This window comes from Anas platyrhynchos, chromosome 15 (genome assembly GCF_047663525.1).
Source record: "Anas platyrhynchos isolate ZD024472 breed Pekin duck chromosome 15, IASCAAS_PekinDuck_T2T, whole genome shotgun sequence".
Lineage (NCBI taxonomy): Eukaryota > Metazoa > Chordata > Aves > Anseriformes > Anatidae > Anas > Anas platyrhynchos.
Genome location: NC_092601.1, coordinates 16503932 through 16525765, shown reverse-complemented (window position 1 = coordinate 16525765; position 21834 = coordinate 16503932). Strand labels below are relative to the sequence as shown.

The 21834-nt window shown below is 45.6% G+C and overlaps 1 protein-coding gene across 7 annotated transcripts in view; it reads left to right on the top strand.

Moving 5' to 3' along the window:
* The first annotated feature begins 1622 nt into the window (after positions 1-1622).
* Positions 1623-21834, top strand: part of SMURF1 (SMAD specific E3 ubiquitin protein ligase 1) — a 45813-nt gene continuing 25601 nt past the window's right edge. For 4 of the 7 annotated variants that reach the window (XM_072023807.1, XM_072023806.1, XM_072023805.1 and 1 more), the window contains exon 1: positions 8716-8830. In XM_072023807.1, coding sequence (XP_071879908.1) covers positions 8731-8830 — 100 coding nt within the window. In that variant the 5' untranslated portion in view covers positions 8716-8730. Of the gene's footprint in view, positions 1860-8715; positions 8831-21834 lie in introns of those variants that run through there. The other 3 variants (XM_027469167.3, XM_027469166.3, XM_027469164.3) reach the window with 3 other exon arrangements.

The window sequence follows — 21834 nt, the reverse complement described above, 5'->3', positions numbered from 1 at the left end:
CATGGGCTGAGGAGGGTGGATGTGTCTCTGGGGTCCCAGGCTGGAGGGCTCTGCTGGCACCCGACAGGCCCCAGGGGCTGAAGCATTTTAAGGACTTTGTTTGATGCAGAACTGGGGGTGGGCAGCTCTATCATCCATGCTTTGCTAGGTTTGATTCTTCAAAAGGACCCCAGGTGCTTCAGGGCTCTGCTTTCTCAGATGTGGGGGGAGGTGGAGTGACAGATGAATTAATGTGAAGGGAAAACACAATTTCTGGAGGGAAGGACCTCTTCCTCTGCCCTGAATTTGTTCTCCACAGGATACAAGCATTTTTCTTCCCAGGCTGCCTAGGAACAAGGAGCGGAGCCTGGTTGTGCTCTGTGAGGGGCTGTGCAGCCCTCAGCTTGTGGGTCAGAGCTGGGCATCACTTATTTAATATTAAAATGCTGGAGCTGCTGAATGGTATAGGGATTTATAGCTGAGCTATGTACTAAAACTATGTACTCAAAACTATGCCAAAGCCTGAGATGTGCACTGGAGACAAGTATTTCTGCACATCCTTTGTTTGTGCCCATGGCTTAACACAAAGGCCTTGGCTGCCTCTGCCTCCTTGTAGCGTGCTGCTGACAGGGCTGATGCAGCATCTGGAAGTGATCGGATTTCACCAGGTAAAAAGAATCTGAGGCAGGTGCTTCCTCAGTGTAAATGGAGACAAAGCCTGGAGCTGGGCTCCTGTGGCTGCCCTGACTTCAGGCTGTGGAGCTGCACAGGCACCCCCAAGGTGCTGGGGTCAGCAGGGGTGGTGGTGCTCTGAGTTGGGGCAAGCCAGAAGGAGGGGATGCAGCTACTGAGCTGTTCCCCTGCTGGCCTGTGTGTGCTGGATGTGAGGCTGCAGTAGGAAGGCTGCCTGATTCCACCACCACAGCCTTGAGCCTCAAAAAATTTGTGTCTGTGCAGCTCTGCATGGGACAGAGAGGAGGCAGCTCTAAGGTTAGGGCCACTATCTTGTGGGGTCAGTGCCTTCCCCCTGCTCCCGCATGAGGCTGGCTGTGTTAATTAGAGCCCCTCTCCTTTACTTTATGCTGGGGTATGGGCTGTGGGGGTGATTTTTGACTCCTGCCCTGTGTGGGATGGGGTGGGTAAGCACCGCCCTATACCCCTGCCATGCACTCACAGTGTCCCTACACACCCACTGTGCCAGTCTAAAATCCTAGACTCAAATCCTGGACTCATTAGGGTTCAAAAAGCCCCCCAAGATCATCTGGTATCAACGATGTCACTGAAACCCTGTCCTTAAACACCCCCAGTGACCCCACCACCACCTGAGGTGACCTGTCCCAATGCCTGACTGCTCATTTTGAGAAGAAATCCCTCCTAATTTCCAACCTGAACACCCCCTGGTTTAACTTTAGGCTATTCCCTCTACCCTTACCCCTAATTCCTGCGCCATTCTCCCATTTCTGCCCATTTTCCCCTCCAACCCCCCCCACACCTCGCCAGGGGGCGCTCCCCCCTCCCTCCGAGTGTGGCTCCCCACCACCACCCTTCGACCTTCCCAAGATGGCGGATCCGCGCCGCCGCCACGCTGTGCGCGCTGACGTCACGCCCCCTCCGGCGGGCGCAGGGCGGGGCGGGGGCGGCTCCAGCGCCCTCTCGGCGGCCGGGCCGGGTCGGGCTGAGGCGGGCGGGCGGCGGCTGAGGGGAGCGGCTGCGGTTCCGCGTTTGGCTCCGTGTTAACGGCGGAGAAAGGCTCCCGGAGCGCTCGCTGGGGGCTTAGGCAAGGCCCGCATGGGGTTGCGAGGGGCCGCCGGTTGATCTGGGCGCGATGTCGAACCCCGGGACGCGGCGGAACGGCTCCAGCATCAAGATCCGCCTCACAGGTAACGGGGCCGCGGCCCGGGGGCTCCCCTGAACCCACAAAAACCTCGTCCCGCTCAACCCTCCCCTCACGGCGAGCTCCCCTCAGCTTCCCTCGCCCCCTCCCCGGCCCCCTGGCTGTGAGGGGAGGGTTGACCGGGCCGCCGTGGGCCGGCTTCGGCGGTAGCCGGGCCCCAGCCACCTCTCCGCAACTTTTATCCTTTTAAGACCCCTTCTCCCACCCCCTGGGCCCTGCGGAGGTTCTGTATTTTGAAGTTATTTCTGTTGATTTTCGGTTTTTTTCCTCCCCTCGTGGCACGTTGTTACCTCCCCCCCCCACAACACAGCCCACGGGCTGCTTCAGCCCCCGGCTCCCTCAGATTTTGGCCTTTCCTGACTTTTAGCGAAGCTTTTCCTTTCACAATTTACCTCACTTCGATTTACTTAAACCATTTACCTTCCCCTTTTGCTGCCGAAGACAACCCCATTGATCTTTCTCCTGAGAAAACACCCGTTTCATTGCTTTTAGCATCCCCCCCTTTTTTCTTTTTATTTTTTTTTGTGTTTATGCTTTTTTTTTTCTGCATTCTTTTTTATTCTTACCATTCCCCACGACTCGATTTCCTTTTCCAACGTGACACATTCAACTTCTGAAGTTCCTTTCCCCCGAGCTCAGGGTGACGAGAGGCGGCTCCTCCGAGTGTCGGGGCGCGCTTGCACGCACGGATAAGCCAATTTCTGTTGCACCCTCAAAAGGTCTGGATTAAATCTGCCACAAGCTGCTCCAGTTGGTGCCCAGGCTGCAGCTTAAACAGAAAGAGGCACGGCGTCTGCTTCTTCAGGCTGCGGGGTGAATTATTAATAAATAAGGCCCCATCCGGCCTTTCAAAGGCAACAGGTGGATGCTTGGAGATCTCTGGGTGCGAAGGAGCTGCTCAGCCACCGGCATTGATCTTCACAGGGTTGATAGAAGCTGTTGGGTTTAATTTTAAAGAGGCTGCAGGAGCATAAAAGGTGGCCAAATAACGAGAAAATGGCACTAGGTGAACTTCAGGGACAGGGTAACGTGCCCCTGGCAGATGCTGCAATCAGGCAGAAGCGTCTCTTCAAAAAATCCCTTTTTTCCTTTAATCAGTTCTCTGGTTCTGCGCCGCTCATGCTTCAGAAGGCTGAAGTTGGTGAGGGAAATGTAAATCCGAAAGTCCTTTTGGACACGAGAAGGCTGAAAATATTTTGAGGGTGGATGGCTGATGTTTGATCTGAAACGAGTTCTGTGGCGATGTGTACTAAATGTCAGATCTGTCATTAATGTGGCTTATTTTTATGCAAGTCAGTCAATAAAAATGTTGGGAGTTGAGTAACTTATGCTGCGGTCAGAGCCCTTCTGAGCAGGAGGATATCATTTAAATAACAGATAGAAGCTGTTGGGTTTAATTTTGAAGAGCGAACGCTGCTTCAAAGTGTTCTTTTCCTTTTAGCATGCACAATTCTTCTCTCCTAGCTGAGAATGTTGATTGGAAGGGGCTGAAGTTTTACTTTATTGAGCAACTTGGTGGATTTTCTCACTCGTATCTTTTTTTTTTTTAATAATTAAAGAAATCTGCTTGCTCAAACATTCTTGTATTTCATAAGCATGCGACCTGCGTAGTGTGAAAAAAATGCTGTATTTAATCACAAAATAAATTGCTTTGGGAGAGATTTCCCTTTAGGATCATTAGGAAACGTATTCTTGGCTTCGCTGGAGGCCAGCGTGCTGACTTACCTGTTCCAAACAGTTGTAGCTGGAGTGGCTTTTTCTCCCCTGTTTTGCTGTTGGGAGATTGAAGTGGAATGAAATCAAACCGAGGGCTCCTTCCGTTATGATTTACTCCTTGCATTGTGTTTCCTGTGATTAGAAACAATTTGGTTTGCGCTACCGAAAATAGCTGTGTAAATAGCACTTAGTCTGAAGGCGCCTGTGAGCGGTACTTTGGGGAGTGAACGGGAGTCAGATCCTTCGTGCTTTTTCTTCGTTTTCTTGAATATTGGAAATGGATTCGTATGACTGGTGTGTTGGGAGTGTTTTATTTGTGTGAATCTATCTCAAAGTTCTGGATCCTCTGGTTATTTTCAAATGGTCTTCGTGCTTATACAGAGTGGTGTCAGTCCTACCCCGACGAGGATTGTAAGGAGGTAAAATGGCAAATAATGCTTCCTGTTAGAAAGGAGGAAACAGCAGCAAAACCCAACAGCAAGTAACTTGGGTGACAGATTCAGATGATTGGTGTCCCGTGGATCATAAATGCGCTGCTCTCTTGTCATATCTCAGTTTTTCCAAAAGCGCGTGCGAAATTTCTCTTACTTCCACTGGAGCTTTTACCTCTACTGGTGATGCAGGAGCCAAAGGTATTTGTGGCCTTGTCTCTTGCCACTTGGAGCAGTTCAAGGCAAAGGAAGGTAAAACTTGGCGTTAAGTCCGTGGTCTTTTTGTATTTGTGCTGCCACCAGGGTAGTGTAACAGGGATGGACATCACAAAAAAGGGATGGAAATAATAACATGACATTGTGCTTGAGGAGTCCGCCTGGGATCTTCTGGGTCAGGGAGGAACGTGACCCACAGATGAAGGCATCTTTGTGGAGCATGTGTCTATCCCTTCTTTAACTGGTGAGCTCCTCTAAAACCTTTGTTTGCTGCTGCAGTCGCTCCCTGGGGAAGTTCCTAAGGGTTTATCAACTCCAGGGCTTACACACTTCTTACTCATACTGTTCTATCACGCAGAAGTACTTGTGAAAACTGCAGTCTCATTGTGCTGCTATCAGAGACACTCCTATTCCAGGTAGCCTGCAGATGAAAGTTGCAGACGGAATTGGAAAAATTGTGAAGTGGACTCAACGTGCAACTTCTGTACCCAAAAAAAAAAGCTGGAGGTTGGATTCTGACTTGGTCGCTACTGGCTTTTTCAGCGGTGTCTCGGCTGAGGTGTGGAAAGCTGGCTGCCTCCGGGGAGTGCAGAGGAACTGAGGAAACATTGGGAAGGAAAAGGACTTGGTTCAGCCGTTACGGATGGCTTCAGACATGGAGCAGGAAGGGGAGAGGGCTCACGTGTAAGTCAGAGCCCATGAACACACATAGATGGCGTGTCGAGGGCTGATGGCAAAAGCAGTTTCTTTCCCATAAGAGCAGCAGTTGGTGGAACAGGAGCATATAAATAGCTCTGAGTGTTCAGTGGAGGCGTCCCTCGTCCCAGACCTGGTCTAGGAAGTGTCCGGGCCGCTGTTTGTCATCGCCTTGGTGGAGGTTTGGGAGGGAGGGTGTACGTGAGAGAAAGGAAATTCTGGTGTCGGAAGAGCCAGGGAGGAATGACAAAGCTGGTGTGGAAGTGGGTGGTTTGTGCGAGCTGCGGGGGTGTGTAGGCGATGCGTTGGATCGCTGCAGGAAAGGTTTTGGTGCTCAGCAGTGGCAAAGAAAGGGAACGAGGGAAGTGGTGGTGCAGATAAGGAGCCTGGACACCGCTTTCGGTTCCCTGTAGTCAGCACGGTTTAGGGAAGTCCCATTTGCAAAGCATGAGCGGTTCGCTGCTTCTAGATGGGCGGCTTTAGGTCAATTTGTAGATATTCATTTGTAATTTAAGGAACCCGTTAAAGAGCACAGCGATTTCTGGTAGCAAGTAAAATATTATGTTCCTTTCATACGTCTGTTTCGGATTGCTCTGAAGGCATGTGTTAAAACATGTCCCAAAAGCTTCCATTTCGGGACTAATGTAGTATTGATCGCTGCAGCAGTTACCGGGCTGATCGATAGCAGCGCTGATATCGACGGCCTGGGCAGTTTCTGTCCTGTGGTCAGCAACGAAGAGTATCCACGTCGGGATCAGCAGCAGTACATCCCTCATGGGCTGCCTGTACTTTTAGGTTCTTTTACATTAGAAAGAGCTCTTGAAGCTGATGACGTTGGTGCTAGTGCAAAGGAAGGCTGAAATGGCAGGCTGGGTCAGCCCAGCCTTTGGGATTTAAAATCCTACAATGGGGAGCACAACGGGAAGCAGCAGTTTAGTAGCTCCAAACTGATTTTTGCCTAGCAGTCCGGGAGGATGTTGCAATCTGTCCCGTTGCTTGGTTTTCTTCACGTGTTTGGGAGCAGGGTGCTCGATGTGCTGGTGGTTGGGGTGCTGCACCGTGGAGTCCTGGCCTTTTTGTCAAGGTAAACGTGGGGCTGCTCAGAGGCCCTTTGATGGGGCCGGCCAAGAGGCTTAGGGCATGTAACTGGGGGGACTTAAAGAAAAAATACTACTAATAATCTTGCTTTCATGGGGAGAAGTCTGGGGAGCAGCCTTTGCAGCCGGCCAGCTGGCAGCTTCGGGCTGCTGGAGTGGGAATCCAACGAGCTGCCTTTTCCTCCGGGCAGGCTGGTGGGTAGCGAGCCTCCTTTTGTGTTCCTCCCAGTAAGCCAGAGCCGTGCCAGCACCATTGTCCTGGTGGAAGTAAATTAAATCTCCAAAAGGAGTTTGCTTGAATATTCCCCTCAGGCAGGGAAAGTAGAAACAATAACTACTTTATTCCCGACTCGAAACTTTATTTTCTCCAACTGAATGTCTTCATATAAAGAGATGTAATTTGGGATGTTGCTCTGCAGTTCCTTAATGATTTCTTTCTAATTCCCTGCTAGCCACCAGTCTGTGAGCAGCTTTCTCCTCCGCTTCCTTAAATGGCTGCATCATGTTATACAATTCTGTAGCCTCACGTTTTCTCCGGGTTGCAAAATTGAGCATTCCAGGGTTATACAGCAATTCCCCTGCGAGGAAGCCAGTTTTACACTGGGATTTTGCGAGCTGGTACCTGAATTCTTCCTGACGGCGACCGAGAAGCTGCTGGAAGTGCCCTTGCAGGTAAATCTGAGCGAACCCACAGTGGTTGGTGGCTCACAGGGCGAAGAGGAGCTGTGCAGAAACACCACGTGTGCCTGTTGGCAGCCGGAGTTTCGGAGGTTTGTCTGGATTGCTGCCCAACTTTTAAGCAAGTCCAGTCGACATGCTTAAAGTTGGATTAATCTGGTTAGATTACTTGCTACTATTTATGGTTCCAGACTTAAATACTCGCCCGGCTGCCTTGTTCTTTTGGGCCGCGTTGGTCAAAATAGCGTGAGAGGGAGGATTGGTTTGAAGAAGGTAAGGTTACATCAGTGTGGTAGGCGTGTGAAGCTTGGGTATGTACACTTCAGAGCAGCTCATTTAAGACTCAAGTGAAGAGAATATTAAAAAAAAAGTCTGGAAGAGACTGTTCTATCTGCCATTTTTTTTCCCTAAGTTAGGAATTATTTTTTTCTTGATTTATTTTTTTTTTCCCCACGATGATTCCTCTGGAACCGGTCAAAATGTTATTGTGGAAGAGGCCCATGATTCTGCAGGATCATTGAAAGCTTTTATCTGTATTAGCGCTTTGCTAATTTGCATTTGGGAACCGAAAACCGCTGCTGATTTATTCTCCTGGAGTGGAACCAAGGCTGAATGGCCCCATTACTGCAAGTGGTTTGTTCTCCCCTCTACCAACAGCTCGGGGTGTTGGGGGCAGGAAAACATCAGTGAGACCAGAAGTCTCAAGATCTTTGTTGGCAGCCACCCTGTCGTTTCTCCTGCCGTGGGTCTGTTTATGTTTTGGGGTATGTGCCGAGGTCTCGAGTGTAGCCCTTAGAAAGCCCAAAGGAAGACACACGCTTAGGACCAAACGTGTTCCTGCTGGTGGTGGGGAAGCGGCGCTGCTCTCAGGTGATGATGTTATCTTAAGATGTTATCTCCTTGCTAGCCCGCTGCCCCCTGTTGCCAGAAATTTGTCACCCACCATGAGAGAACTGGTGGAAGAAAACCTGTGCTCATGCTTCACCTGCGTGCGTGCAAGTCCAGCTTCTCACTGTGAGTCTCAAGAATTTAAGGCAAGGTGCTGGACTTTGGAAAGCTGAGGTATGAGCGTGTGTTGTCTTCTGGTAGGGGGAGGTCAATTTGGGAGAGGAAAACAGGAGACAGAGGGACAAGAGTGATTTAAACCGTGCAGCAAGCTTTGCTGCAGCTTGCCTATTGGTATATATCAATTTATGAAAGATGAGATAAATATTAATGTAATAGAAGAAGAAACCTGTGTGTATGTTTGCTAAAGACCAGTCAGTAGGTCAGTAGCAGGTTAAGATGCTACCAAAAAATGTTTATAAGCTTCATTTCCCGTTTATTTGAACGGAAACCAGTAATTTTTCAAAGGGGATCCCTGGGCGTATTTCTCAGGGTTTTCCAGCTCTCTCTTCCCTTGTGAAAGTCTTCAAATGCAATGAGAGGACAGAGTAAAAACATTGCAAGTTTTTTTTTCTACATATTCTCTTAAGAACTGGCATCTGCATTGGGAATATTTGGGGATATTGGAGCAGGATGATAAATTTGACGATACTCGAGTTGAATTGGCAAAATAAGCTCGCATGCTGTTTTAGAAAGAATCTCTCCACAGGGCTGTAATAGCTTGATGCCTTCCTCTTCAGTAAGTCATTTTGGCAAGTTAAAGGCCAAAATTCAAACTGGCTTGTTGTCAAGGACACTAAGCACAGCAGGCAAAAAATCCCCAAGGCTACCCAATTCACAGCGTCGATGGATAACGCTGGCAGAGCGGCCTTTACTCTCCCCTCCCCCCTGAAAAAAATCCTTTTTCTTTTTTTCCCTCTTTTTTTTTTTTTTTTAGAGGATATGGACACTATTATGCATACTAATACAATTTACCCGAAAGTATTTAAATGGGAGGCTTGTTCATCTGTTTGCGGGCGAAACAATCCGGTATTGTCTGGGAGTAATGCTAAAATAATGCACAATCCCCCCAGCGACCGCGCGGCGCTGCACGCTGCTCCCGGGCCAGCTGTGCTCACCTCCGCTGCAGCTGAAGGCGATGGCAGGCGGCCGAGGAGCCTCTGCAGCAGCAGCAGGGCTCGGTGAGGCCTCGGCTGTGCCGTGGGGACGCAGCCCTAATCCTAAAGCACCCAGAAATGGTGAGAAATCCCGTGGAAGCAGGTGTTTGTAAGAGCTTTCCGTCTGATGCTTTGTTTCCCGGTTGTCACTTAAGCTCCTGCTACAGCTTGTTTAAGAATAAAGGGCAGCACTAAACCATGCTTTTAACTCCAAGTAGTATTGACCACTAGGATACTCCAGGAATACTACGGGGCCCTGAATTTCCTCGCTGATGCTCAGTTCTGGCCATGGTGCTTGTTTTTTTCCTTTTGAATGGTGGATGCTTCTTCCCCCCTGGATTATGAGGAAGCCCTGCTGAAGACAATAACAACACTTCTTTCTCTCACTTTCACGGGTAGCCTGGCATTATCCGATCTTGCAGTAATTTTTGCTTTTGCTGTTAACCCATAGTAAGTAAAGAATCATTTTCAATAAGATGCCTTTTTTCCCCCTCGAGTTGATGAGGGCTGTCTTGGTACACTATATTATTTGGAATAAAATGACTTTGTGTGTGTGAGTGAAGGAACAGCATTTTCTTTGACCTTTTCATATGTTTGCATTTTAGTCTGCCATAAAAACCTGCCTATTCCCTCTAATCGTTAGACTAAAAAACTGCATAGGTTCATATCAATTTAAAGTTTCCATCTCTTGTTTACTTCATAATTAAATTTGCGTGTGTTAGAGAAAATCTATTCTCCTAATTAACCTTCCTAATTTCCAGGACACTATATTGAAAGTTCTCCATTGGGCTTCTTCTTCCTTAAAGCAAAGGTAAAAAATTGTTTAAGATAGTTGCCTTTGCATTTATTTTGAATTCAAGGCAGCTGCTAACATCACTCCGAGCTCTTTTCTATGGTCCTGTTTTTTCTTCCTCGAACCCTGAATGTGGCCTGTGTCGCATCCTCAGTGTAAAGTGGGCATTACAGCAGGAAATTTAGTCCCTGTGGTCAACGTGTTTGCATCTTGTAGTATGCAGGTGTACGGCTCAACAAGTTTCTTAAAAAGGAAACATCTTTTGAAATGCATATGCTTCATTTTACTGATGAGCATAAGCAAAAAAAAAAAAAAGAAGCCCAGACTGCAAGACTGCACATGAAAATTAACTGAGTACATGGATTGTGCTGTTGCTTTAACATTTTTTTCGGCTTCACAAGTGCAGAATTTAGAAAAATGAGGAATTTCAATTCGATTCAGACTGCAGCGATTGATTTATTTGCAGTGGAAGCTTTGTTCTTGATTCTTACAGCTGATGTGTTTAGCTTTGTTTAACATGTGGACATTTTTATAAGCACATGGGACATGCACTTTAAACTTAGACTTAACTTTAGACTTAACTTTAAAATGAGAAGTTAGAGGTGTCATACTCTACAAGTGTAAGTCTAGTTAATGGATACCTAGTTGTTGAACAAGGCTTCTTGGGAACTTCTAGCATTAATGGGGAAGAAATCCATTAGATTTGGTAAACTTTGAGTTCTGGATTGAGCAGGTGAACGTCAGCTAAAGATATATCAGCCATTGAAAGAATAACTTGAATTTTCTGGGCTCTTGAAATGATATTTATTTCAGCATTATTATAGCAGTAGGAATTACAAGCAGTGTCTTTTGTAACTTTCTTAAAATTGTCTGCGGACAGGTAACGATCAAGCTATGATGGGCATGTTCAGACTTCATGTGTCTGTAAATACCCTATTAAATAACAGATCGAAGAGAACAGAAATAGCTAGGTGGCAAAAAAAAAAATCAAGCTTTGAATTTGTCAGAAAACTGTGTATCTTATTTTTCTCTTTTTATCTCTCAGCTTTTTTTTTTGTCTGTGCAAAGAGTTTTGATGCTGTGATCTGGTGATGTATTTAACCTATTCCTGAAATATTTTGACCAAAGACTGAAAATGCTTCCGTTGGGTTCCCCGTTTTACAGATGAGTGCTGAAATGCAGATGAGATACGCTTGAAAGGTGTAAGCGAAGTTACAGAGCTGGTAGGTGCTAGCAAGTGCATGGATGTTTGGAACACAGCGTGGTCCTCCCAACAGTGAACACATCGATTTCAGGAAAAGAGTGCAAATTGTAAACCTACTCCTTAATGACTGTGTTCAGCTTGGGTAGCTGTGAGATGTAACCAAGTTAAATTTGGGTTTGAAAACGTGCCCATGATTCGTTAAATAGTCTAATGTTAATTTGCTAATGCAAAAGCACAGGATGCAGGATTAAATGTCCGGCTGCCTTTGTAAGACTGACTTCACAGATTGTGCAATAGCTATCGAAAATACGCCATGCTATATCTAAAGTTAATATGACATTATAGGAGCACCTACACCTCGTATTCCTCCTTTCCAAGATTTCTAGGGGATTGAATGTTAATAGACTTTTTTTTTTTTCAATATATATTAATTAGATGGGTCTGTTGCAGCCTGATAAACCGGCACAGGTAGGAGAGTCAGTCAGCCAGACTGTCACAAGCGTGCAGCCTTTAGATCTACTCAGGGGAGCATAATAAGTCCCAATAATTGTGCTGTCACCAGGCCTTATTAGCAGTGCTTTTACCTGGTCTTGTACAAGACTCAGGCAAACAAAAGAAACGCGTAAATGGGTGCTTTTTTGTGGTGTGTTCTCTCGTTCAAAATTAAATACCTTCTCAGAGTTAGAAAGGGCTGTCTGGTAACAGGATAAATAATGCTCCTGCGTAATCCAGCAGCCTGGCTTGGACTGGCAGGCACAAGAGATTTTTTTTTCGTTGTTGTTATTGTTCAATCACAGAAGTAATTTGACTTGTCTACAAATAATGTTTTGATAAACTTCAATGGAAATTAGCAAACCGCCCATCAAATGGGATTTATAAAAAGTTGCTTGGGAAAATGTGCTGTAAGTAGTCTGCAATTCAAAGCATTTCCTTCGCAGGATGCTTATCAAGTCCGCCTGTGCTACTTCCAAATTGAACTAGAGCATAGATGAGAACTATTTTTTGATAGAAGGGAAAAAAAAAAAGGAAATAAAGCCCAGCTGAAAAACAGTACCAGGTTTCCTTTTTATTTATTTTTGTCATTGCTTTAGGATGTAAATCGTACAAGTGTGCAGAGAGAAAACAGACTTTGAAGCACCAGAAGGAATCAGATTAATCTGTGATGCTTGAGATGCTGCTGGTAGTGTAAACGTGATTGAAATAGTCATTGCAGGACTGGTGAGTAAACACACTAGAAACCTTTAGATAAACTGACTTCTCTTGGATAGCCTCTGTACCAAGGAAAAACAAAATGCCCTGCTTGTTTCTCTGATGTTTCCTTACTGCGGCGGCTCTACCAGGCAAAGCAGCTGCCAGTTGTTAAGACAGCCATGCTTCCAGATGCCTACGTAGAGCTTTTTTTTTCTTGATGATAGCAGTGATCACAGAATCGTAGCACAGACGTGCAGAAGGTCCTGGTTGTGGCTGCCAACCCCTTCCAAAGTGGTGGAATTATTTTAAAAGGCCAGGGGGAAAAGGATCTGGCAAATAGTTTTGCAGGGACTTCTGCTAGATCAGAAAGCTGATATTAATCAGTTTTCTAGGCTTCTGGAGGTTTTGCCAATCAGCAGTGAAACCTGGCACGCCGAGCTGTCCGTGGCTCTTGGAGGACAGCACTGCCTTAGTTGACCATCAGGCTGATGGATAAACGGAGGGGACAAGCCTAAGCTTCTTTCCAGACTGAAAGAAAATAACCAGGCTGAAAAGGGGATCACACCTGTCATTCTCTAAATAATTTGGGGTCTTCATCCAATTTCGGTCAAATTTGGAAAGGGCAGAGATGCTCAATATACAGTCTCCACGCCCGCTGAAGATGTGGGGCTGGGCACAATCACTTCTCTTCTCCCTCACCCACCTGAGCTGCGGGCAGGGTGCAGGACTCGGTCCCTGTCTCACCAAAAGGCAGTGGGCTTGGGTCTGCAGGGATGGAAATGGAAGAGGAGCTCCAAGGTGAGCCACAAACCTGTAACGAGTCGCACTTCATGCATTTAGCTCGTAATCCAGCAACTGGAGCGAGCGGGCTGTTGTCTTTTGGGGGTTTTGTTTGTTTCCCAGAACTTCACATCATGCTCTGAGGGAAACATCCAGAAGTCTTTATCAATCACCACTGGTAACACCTTGTCTGCTTCTGGTTTCACGTAGGGGTTTCGTTTTGCTTCTCAACCCAGATGAAATTGCGCGGTAATTCCTTGCACGAAGATTCATCTGCATCCTGCGAGCTTGTCGCTTACAGCAGCACACAATGCATCAGCCTCCTACTGGCATTTTTTAATTAAAAGAACAGTGCTATCACTTCAAATTAACGCCACGTAGCTTATTTTAGTGAGGAGGGAAACGTTGTTTATAGGCTTTTCGCTTATGAAAATTGTTTATTAAATTTTGCTCTCTTTTGGTTCTGTCTAGCCATTTGTCATCCGGAGCTCGGACAATATCAGATTGCTAGGTGTGCGAGCCGCCTCAGCGATAGGAATGGAAATAAAGGCTCACATTTAATATCTTGGCTCTTTGATAAATGGGGATCACCTTCTTAATAAAAAAAAAAAATAAAGTGTTATTCTACAGCTCCCACAAAGCCTCCGTCTGTCTTCAAGTGCGTTGCCTGTGCTGAGTACACAGTGAAGAAATAGGTACTTCTGGGAGCTTCTGTGTCGAACTGTGAAGAGCTGGTTTTTGTAATCATGTTCAGTGAAATTGTCAGGCCTCTGTTATACTAAATTACTGTGAGAGCAAGTAATACATCTGCTGAGAGCTCGCCCTAATATTCCTCGCAGAGCGTTTCGTTTTATCTAGAATATTAGCACTGCTAACCACCCATGCAAAATTTAATGTATTGAATCTATTTAATCAATTTAAAATGGAAAGCAAACTTCTTCGGCTTTGACTGAAGCGGCTGGCTCCAAGTGTTGTTTTTTAAGTATTAAATTTTAGACGTTGTGCTTATACAGCAGGTCGATGAGACCAGTTTGTTTAGGAGAACTTCCTTCATATTTTATTGCTCCGTGATCCAGCGAGCGAGTGTTGTCACTTGGGTAAAATCTGAGTATGAAAGGCGTACACGAAGGCTGCGTAGGAAGAGACATGGCATCTTTTCATTCATGCTCCCTCTTACGTACGTAGCACCTTTGATGGAGGTATGAGAGCAGTAGTGGGTTATAATTTATTGATGGAATGGACGCTGACATTTCCTACAGGGCAGGTAGCGATCCCTCTCGCAGACAACGTGATGAAAGCCTAATGTCGAGGAAAATTGTAAACAAGCACCCTGGTCGGAATAATGCAAGAAAGCATTTTCATCAAAATCTCTGCCTTTGTGGCTGCAGATTCACTTGGGATTAGCAAGGGGGTTTCCTATATTGAATACCTCGCATGGTGTTCTTTGAAAATTGCTGGGGGTTTCCACATCCCTTGCTGTTAAGCTGCCGTTGAGAAGCTGTTTGCAACGAAAGCTCTTTTTTTTAAAATTTTAAACCATCTTTGCTGGGAGGCTGCACGCACACTGTATGCTGCTTGTGTTCTGAACTATTTTTATTTAGCTCGTCTGTAAGTAAAACAGTCCGTCTGCTGGCAGAAGGTTTAGTCAAGGACATTTGTCATCCTGCTTTCAAGAAGGTGGTTCCGGCCTTTCCCGAAGCGGCTCCAAAGCAAATTTCCTTCAGCCCTGGGTACGGTGACAAGGAGGGAAGTCACTGCTTATGGTCCGAAGGCTTCCCGATGTCCCCTTGTTGTTGCCGTGTGCTACCACGGCTTAATCTGAAAACAAATGTGAAATATTTAACGCAGCTAGATGATAGGAGATAAGGCTCGGAGTCCTGTATCCGTGATGTTAGTCACGCTTGAGCTCACGCAGCTCGCAACTTGGCTGTTCGCAGAGCAACACGGATAAATGTTTTATGGACACAAAGGGAAATGGGGTGTCTGGCTGTGGCAGGGGGCTTCCCTCCCCACCCCCTGACTAACTCGCAGGCTATTTGGTTGTGGGTTTCTCATACGCACCCCACCTCAACCGCAGATTTGCTGTAAGCAGCCTGTTTGTTTTGCTGTTCATCCCTGGTGACCGTCAGTAGCGCTGGGCTGAATAAACAGAGCCTATTGATCAAATTTGAAGTCATTAACTTGGCAGTTTAAATAGATGCTGTCCTATATAATTAGAACAAGGGAGTAACACATAGGCTGATACGGCTTGATTCGGAATCAAAGCCCGCTTTTCATGAAATCTTCTTTGGTGCTATTCAGCTCGCAGCCGTTTTGTGCCTCCCCGTAGGTCACGCAAGAATTAGGCGTTTTGTTGGAGGTACCTAAAGTGGAGAGGCCGGCACTGCTTGTGTAAGAGAGCGATGACACGGATCTGGCGTGGATCCGCTGAACTTTGGTACTGCTGGGGAGCGCTGCTTGGCAGCAGGGCTGGCTGGCGAGCTGCATGAGGTTACTGGTTAACCACAACCACTGCTGGGGGAGGCGAGGGGATGCGTTCAGGGCAGGGTCCCGCTCACAATGCCCCCCTTGCTTGCAGCTCTGAAGCAGCAGCAGCAGCAGCCTGGTTGTCCATCTTGCTGCTGCTCGGCTGAGCGAAACACACGCCTGTTGGATCGGGATGTTTGTAGGCAAACACAACGGGTGATTAATTGTTTTTGAAGGCAGACGTTTCCTTTTAACGGCTACTGTTGCGTGATGTGCCTGTCGGTGTTCTACATCCTTCTAACATTTTCAGTGCTGTTCAGCACAGCCCTAACACACAATATTTTGCTTTGTGTGCACTGGGCTCCTTGAAGATCTCTTCTAGCTGACTGGCAGCGTGGTGTGGACATGCCGGCAAGGAACGGTGATAATCTCATTAACAAACGAGCATCGTGAGCCTGCAGCCAGCCCGCTGCTCCTGAGTCACACCGCCACGAGTCCCTGGAGAGCGCACGTTGGGCGGTAGGATGCGCGCTCGCTGACCCACATTTCCTCGGGCACGTGCCTCTCCATGCCAGGAAACGCATCTCACTGCCTGGAAATCAGAGAGCTGGTGACATTGGTGACAGTCTCCCGGCTGCTGCATGACCCAAGCCAAAGCACTTGTAGGGAATTACCAGTGGGGTGACTAATAGGTGATTAGGTAGATTGCGGAGGGTGAGTGTATGGGCTTCCTGAGGACATGGCTAACTGTACAACAGCAGCAACAAAAATGTTTCTTACTCATTGTTTCCTTCTCCTGTTAGCCCTTTAGCTTGGACCGATTGTTAAATCAGATTTTTCTTCCTCCACGTACTAATAGCTTTCATGCTAATTCCTGGGAAAGTTCATTACAGTACAAGGAATGTCTCCCCTGCAACAAGTGGGCAAACGTCGTGTAGAAGAAAACAGCGACTCCGTACTAGGGTTAATAGAAAGAGCAAAAGTAGGTGAATGAATTAGAAACTCTTGCCTTCCAGAAGCTATTAATATCTCTGTAATTACAGTCTTTTTTTGGAACAAGCCTCGCTTCTGTCCCATTCTTTTCCTTTCCCCTCTGCCGCAACTTCCTTATAGCTCCATGCCCCTGCTCCTGCCAGCTGAGGGGTGCCACCACTGTCACCCCCCGACTTGTCCCCACGTCCCCCTGGTGTTCAGCATCTGGCAGCAGGCCCAAGCAGTGAGCTGAGATGCACGTTGCCACTGGCAGGTAGCCAGGGTCACCGCTCACCTTTTCATGCTGGTGCCCTTCACCAGCCAGGAACAAACACTGGCGTGTGTTTGGGGCTTCCTGTGTGTTTTTTATTTCATTTGCAAACAAGAAGGGTTTAAGCTGAGCTCTCCGAACAAATGAGGGGAAAAAAATGCACAAAGAAAGCGAGGAGCAGTTCGTAACATCTCAGGCGGATGTTGAAAGGGATTATAACGGACTGAGTAATTAGCAAACAAACCTAAGATTGTGGAGTTCAGTTTTTCCAGGAGTTAAAAACCAATGTTCTAAACCAGCCAATGTACTTCATTCAAAATCAGAAGCGATGCCAAGAATTTAACTTGAGCAAACAAAATTCTTCCTTTTCTGAATTTAAACTGTGCACCTTTAACTGGTGTTGGAATTCCTGGAGTCATTCTTCCATTTCTGTAACTTAAGTGCTTAAATAATCATTACTTTTGAAACTTTACCTGGGCATTTGAGGTATCTTTTCCTACAGCAAGGTATCTAAATGGTATTTTGAACTACTCTAGGGCGTTTTTTGTAATATATTTTTTTGTTAATTGATTAAAACAGGCAATCTTCCCACTTCAGTGTTCCATTCTGTCTGTTTCGTATTGACAGCATCTGAAACTCAGCAAAAGGACTGAGGTTAGAAGGGTTCACTAAACGTTACAGGTAACAAGGTAATCACCGAACAGAGAGGTCGGTGCAATTCTTTAATTCCATCTTCCTCAGGCAAATCCTACAGTTTTTCCCACAAGACCCTAGGAGCAGTTATAACTCAGTCCTAAGGTCCGAGTTAGGATCAAAACGTCGTTTATTACGGGCCATTAGGCTGTGCCACTTCTCTCGAGCGCCAGCTCGATGCTGATGATCCGTGCGCTTGTTATCCTCAGGTTGATAACTGCAGCCCGGGGAGCTCTGGGAAGCAAGAAGTACTTCTGAATGAATTCCAGCTGGTTCAATTTTTGGCTGACCGTTTGCTAAGTAGCCCAGAACAAAATGAACTCATTGCTAGAGGCTTTTGCACGCTGTTAACTCTTTGCTGAGTATTGGCTTTCAATGCCCTGATTTTAAATCGGAGCTCGCTCGCGGCCTGTGCAGAAAGTACTCCTCCACCTCATCTGTTTGGTATCGTGCTTACCGCAAAATGAACAACAGGTTTGCCAATGAGGAAGGCAAAAGCTGTAAGAGCATGAAAAAGGGTTTCTTGGTGGCAGGGCTTGGAGGAGCATATATGACAAGGCTTGTGGCGTTTTGTCTTTCTAACCAAACATGCCAAAATGCACTCGGTATACTGAGACATTTTCCTTAATTTCTAGCACATAAAGTATTTTTCCATACCCATATTCTAAGTCGTTCCTTACCTCAGGTATGTGATTTTAAAGCACTGATATGGTGCTGATGTCTTGCTTGATATCAGGAATGCTTTTCATTTACTTATGAAAGAATTTGAGGGTGTTGACAGTCCCTATTGAAAAGCCATCCAATATCCACTGGAATTTGTTCTGGTAGCAGTCACTGAAGCTGGAGTAGTGCTAGAGAGGTGCTTGATGAATATTATTCTCTGCAGAAGACTTTGAGCAAATACTTGTTGCAAGATTTATTAAAGAAACACAAAATGAGCTCGAGTTTTAGAAAAACAGCTTAAACACAGTATGCGTTTTTTCTTCCCAAAGTCTGGTCTTTTTATTTACCAGGCATTGTGTAGGTTCAGTTTCTGCTGGAATTCTACATTGGAATTTCTTCACTCAGATGTTCGAAGAATGAATGAAGAAATGTAGATTCTTGAATATGCTTAAACGTGGTGGTGGTTTGATACTTCTCAATTGTTTGGTTGTTCCTTACTTTGTGCTTTCAAAGACTTGGTTTGTTGTTTTTCCTTTTGCTAATGTCACCATCAGCAGCATCCTAGCTCACCCGAGCAACTCCCTTGCCAGCTTCTTTTCCGTAGTTCACTGTGCAGGTCTAGGTTAACCCTGAGTTGAGCCCTGCCCCGACCAGGGCCCAGCCTGGAAATTTAGCTGTAAGGCAGTTTTCCATGGGAATTGTTTAACTGAAACTCTTCTAGTGATACATCTGAACCTGCATGACTAATAGTTTACATAGTTTACAACTTACATATGATTTCACACCATTCATTTTTGAAATAACAATGTTCGTGCTTTTAAGCAATCTGCTTAATGTTTGATGAAAACCAGACGTGATTTTTTTTTTTTACTGTTTATTAAAATATCCTCACTGGAAAATGTTCTTCCTTAAAGTTGATTTGTACTATATTTAATTGCTGTGAGATATCAAAGAAGCTAATATTGGCTCTGTCCGGAAAAACAAATCTTAGCTTTAAAATTGAGATTCAAAATGTGTTAAATTGCGTTCATATTTCCTTCCCTAGAATAGTGTTTTACAGACAAATTGGCTGAAATATTGACCCTCCCCGCATATGAAGGCCTGTATATAAATACCAGCCACTCTTTGGAGATACAAAACACCTTCTAGGTTTTAAAGTGATAAATGTGGTTAGTTTTAGCTTGGAAATTTTAGATTTTTTATTATTTCAGATAAATCTAGTGGTTCTATTGACCTATTGCTTGGCTAGTCAAACTTTGCCAAGATTTTTGGTACCATATTTTTGCTTTCACAGTTTTTGCACGTTTTGCACTGGAAGGTCAGACTTTTTTCTGCCTTCCACAAACCAGGCAGATAGTTTGAAGCTGGACGGTAGGTACGGAAAGAGAGCTGGAGGTAGTGCTGGGTCAGAAGATACAGGAGCTGTAGTTCCCTGTAGCCTGGGGTGGAACAGCTGACCCGTGGCTCTGTTTGTCCCATTCTTTCAGAAATGTTTTGCTCCGTGGACAGGACCCCAAGGCTGGATCTGCTTTAATTGGTGTGGTTGCATGGTCCGCTAATTTTAGCCGCGTGGTAAACATCCTCAAACGCGTTGCTTCTGGTTTTAGTCTTCTGTTTTCCACTTTTCCACTTTTATAAAGCAGCAGAGAGCAGTTGGGCAGCTTTTCCTATCAGGCTTCGGAAACGTATGTCTTATAAAAACTCCAAGTCCATTAATTGGATGGTGTTTTTTGGGGGGAATGCTGCTGTTAGCGTCTAAATGCACTTGTAACTGGAGTCTCACAAACTGGTTATAAAAAATATAGTTGTGCTAATGGTGTGGGTAGCCCCACAGAGAGTATCTGCAAGGAGGGGAATCTTAAAGTTCTGTGTTTTATAGCAAACATAATGTTTATTGAAAAGCCTTTTATGTACTGAATTAGTAAGCAAATGATCAGCTGCAAGGGAGCGTCCGTGTAAGCTTCTTTTTGATAATGAAAATAAGGTGTTGAACGCTGTAGACATTTAACTTATGGAAATGGAGATCAGAGGCATTAAATGAAACACACCTAAATTAAACGCTGACTTAGCAGTAGGCTGTGCTGCACAGGGGCTTTCATTCCCAGAAAGGAGAGCCAGCTAGTTAAAATGTAATTTCTGCCAAAGTGGTAGTGAAAAGCAGCATAGCTTTGTATTCATCTCTAGAGTGGATTGTTTGTTGTTGTTTTTTTTTCCTGTATTTCCTTTGTAATGTATTGTTGTTCATCTGGTGCTTTCCAGAGAAACAAATATATACATCTGAAGATTTGGATCCTTTCTTTCTAGACAGGACCTGTTGTTTATTGAGGGTATGGAATGGGACTGGCTTTGGGCTCGATCCCAGCTCTATTTGTGAGCAGGGTTAGGCTGAGAGTTCAGTCCCGTCAGGTAGTGACACTTGTACGGCTTTGCAAAAGGTGCTTTGAAAGCTCCAAGTGTTAAAAGTGCAAAATATTTTTGGCAATCTGAGTAAAATTCAGTTTGGAATCTGAGTTATGAGTGCATGTGGGTGGAGGAACATGTTTTTCATGCTTCAGGAATTTTTTTCCAGATGCTTTTTCAGCACTTGGGTAACTATAAAAGCAAAATATTAAGACTTCAACACGGTTTTATTCCTTACTTCTAATGTCATTTAAGAAAATTGAGCCCCGCAGTCAGTCCTGTGGCATGCTTTCAGCTTCACAGCAGCGATCTTGCACAATGCACGGTGGTGTCTGTTTCAAAATGTGAGCACAAGTAAGTGCAAGCCGTGCAGATAAGCCTATCTTGAGCAACATTATTTGCTTAAAAATATAAATTATTCAGGTTTGTGTGGTGGGAGCTGCGAGATGTGTCCGGGAAGCAGTGCAGAGCTGTGTTGCTCCCAGTAGCTACCACTTGCACAATGAAATGGGGAGTAACTGTAAAACGTTTTGTGTTTCCAGGAGGAATTTTGTTATTGCAATTGTTTTATTTAGCTGTCAGCTAAGAGGTTGAATTTGCCCTGAGAATAGAATATTATTCTGTGTGGTTTTAACAGAAATTTTGAGTTCTTTCCAGTTGTTTCTCTTTCTTACTCGTGTATACAGGCGCTGACAATATAGCCGAAGCCCGAGCATTTGCTCTGTTTTCAAGGAACTGCGAGGCCATTTGTGGACATCTTCCCAAAACAAAAACTTGACTGCATTTGGTAAATCTCTACAGAATTATTTACGCCACTTGGTTGTGATCCTGGTGGATGTGTTGGTGGTAGAGGACTGACTTTTAAAAGCCGTAGGGTAGTTCCCTCTGACTTCCCCTGCTGTTAATGTGTTCTCTGGTAAAGCTGTGAGCAATGGGGTATTTTTTGGGAGTGGCTTTCTTTGGGTATGGGTTTTCCAGGTGCTGTAAAGTGGGGACAGTGACTGGTGACTCACCTCTTGAACTCCAGTGCTCGAAGAACATGTTGGGAGAAGGTCTGCAAGGAAAAGGTGAAGGAAGGTGAGGGTGGCTGATGCTGCAGGGGCACTTTTTTGATGGCAGAGGAGGCTTCACAAGGCATGGTCTCGCTCTTGTCCCAGTACCTCTGGAAATTGCCCCATTGTACAAGGGGCAAATAAATTCCATGGGTGGCTCCTGCTCTGAGGTCTGAGGCTGTAATGCTCCAGCGGCTGGGGTTCTGGCCTTTGGTATCTGACTGGGAAATAGAGAACAGGAGAAGGTTCTTGGCCTGGATTAGAGGAAGCACAGCAAACTTGTAAGAAAACTGATGTTATAGCTAGGATTTGATGAAAAATCTAATCTGGGAGTTCGCCTTTGTGTCAGGAATTTGTTATGGGTGAACAGAGGGGGAAGAAGAGAAAAAGAAGAGTTACTCGGAGAGATAATTGGATGTGCTTATTTCCACTTGTCTGATCTGCACGCTTTTCTCTGAGTCTGTACATCAGCATTAATTCAGCTTCCTATTGATCTCCTCTTTTTGTTTAATCCCTGCAAAGATCTTCAACTAATTCCATAACCGTCTGTGTATCTCCAAGGTTGGTGTCAGTTCATTCTTAAACTTTACTCGCCGTGCT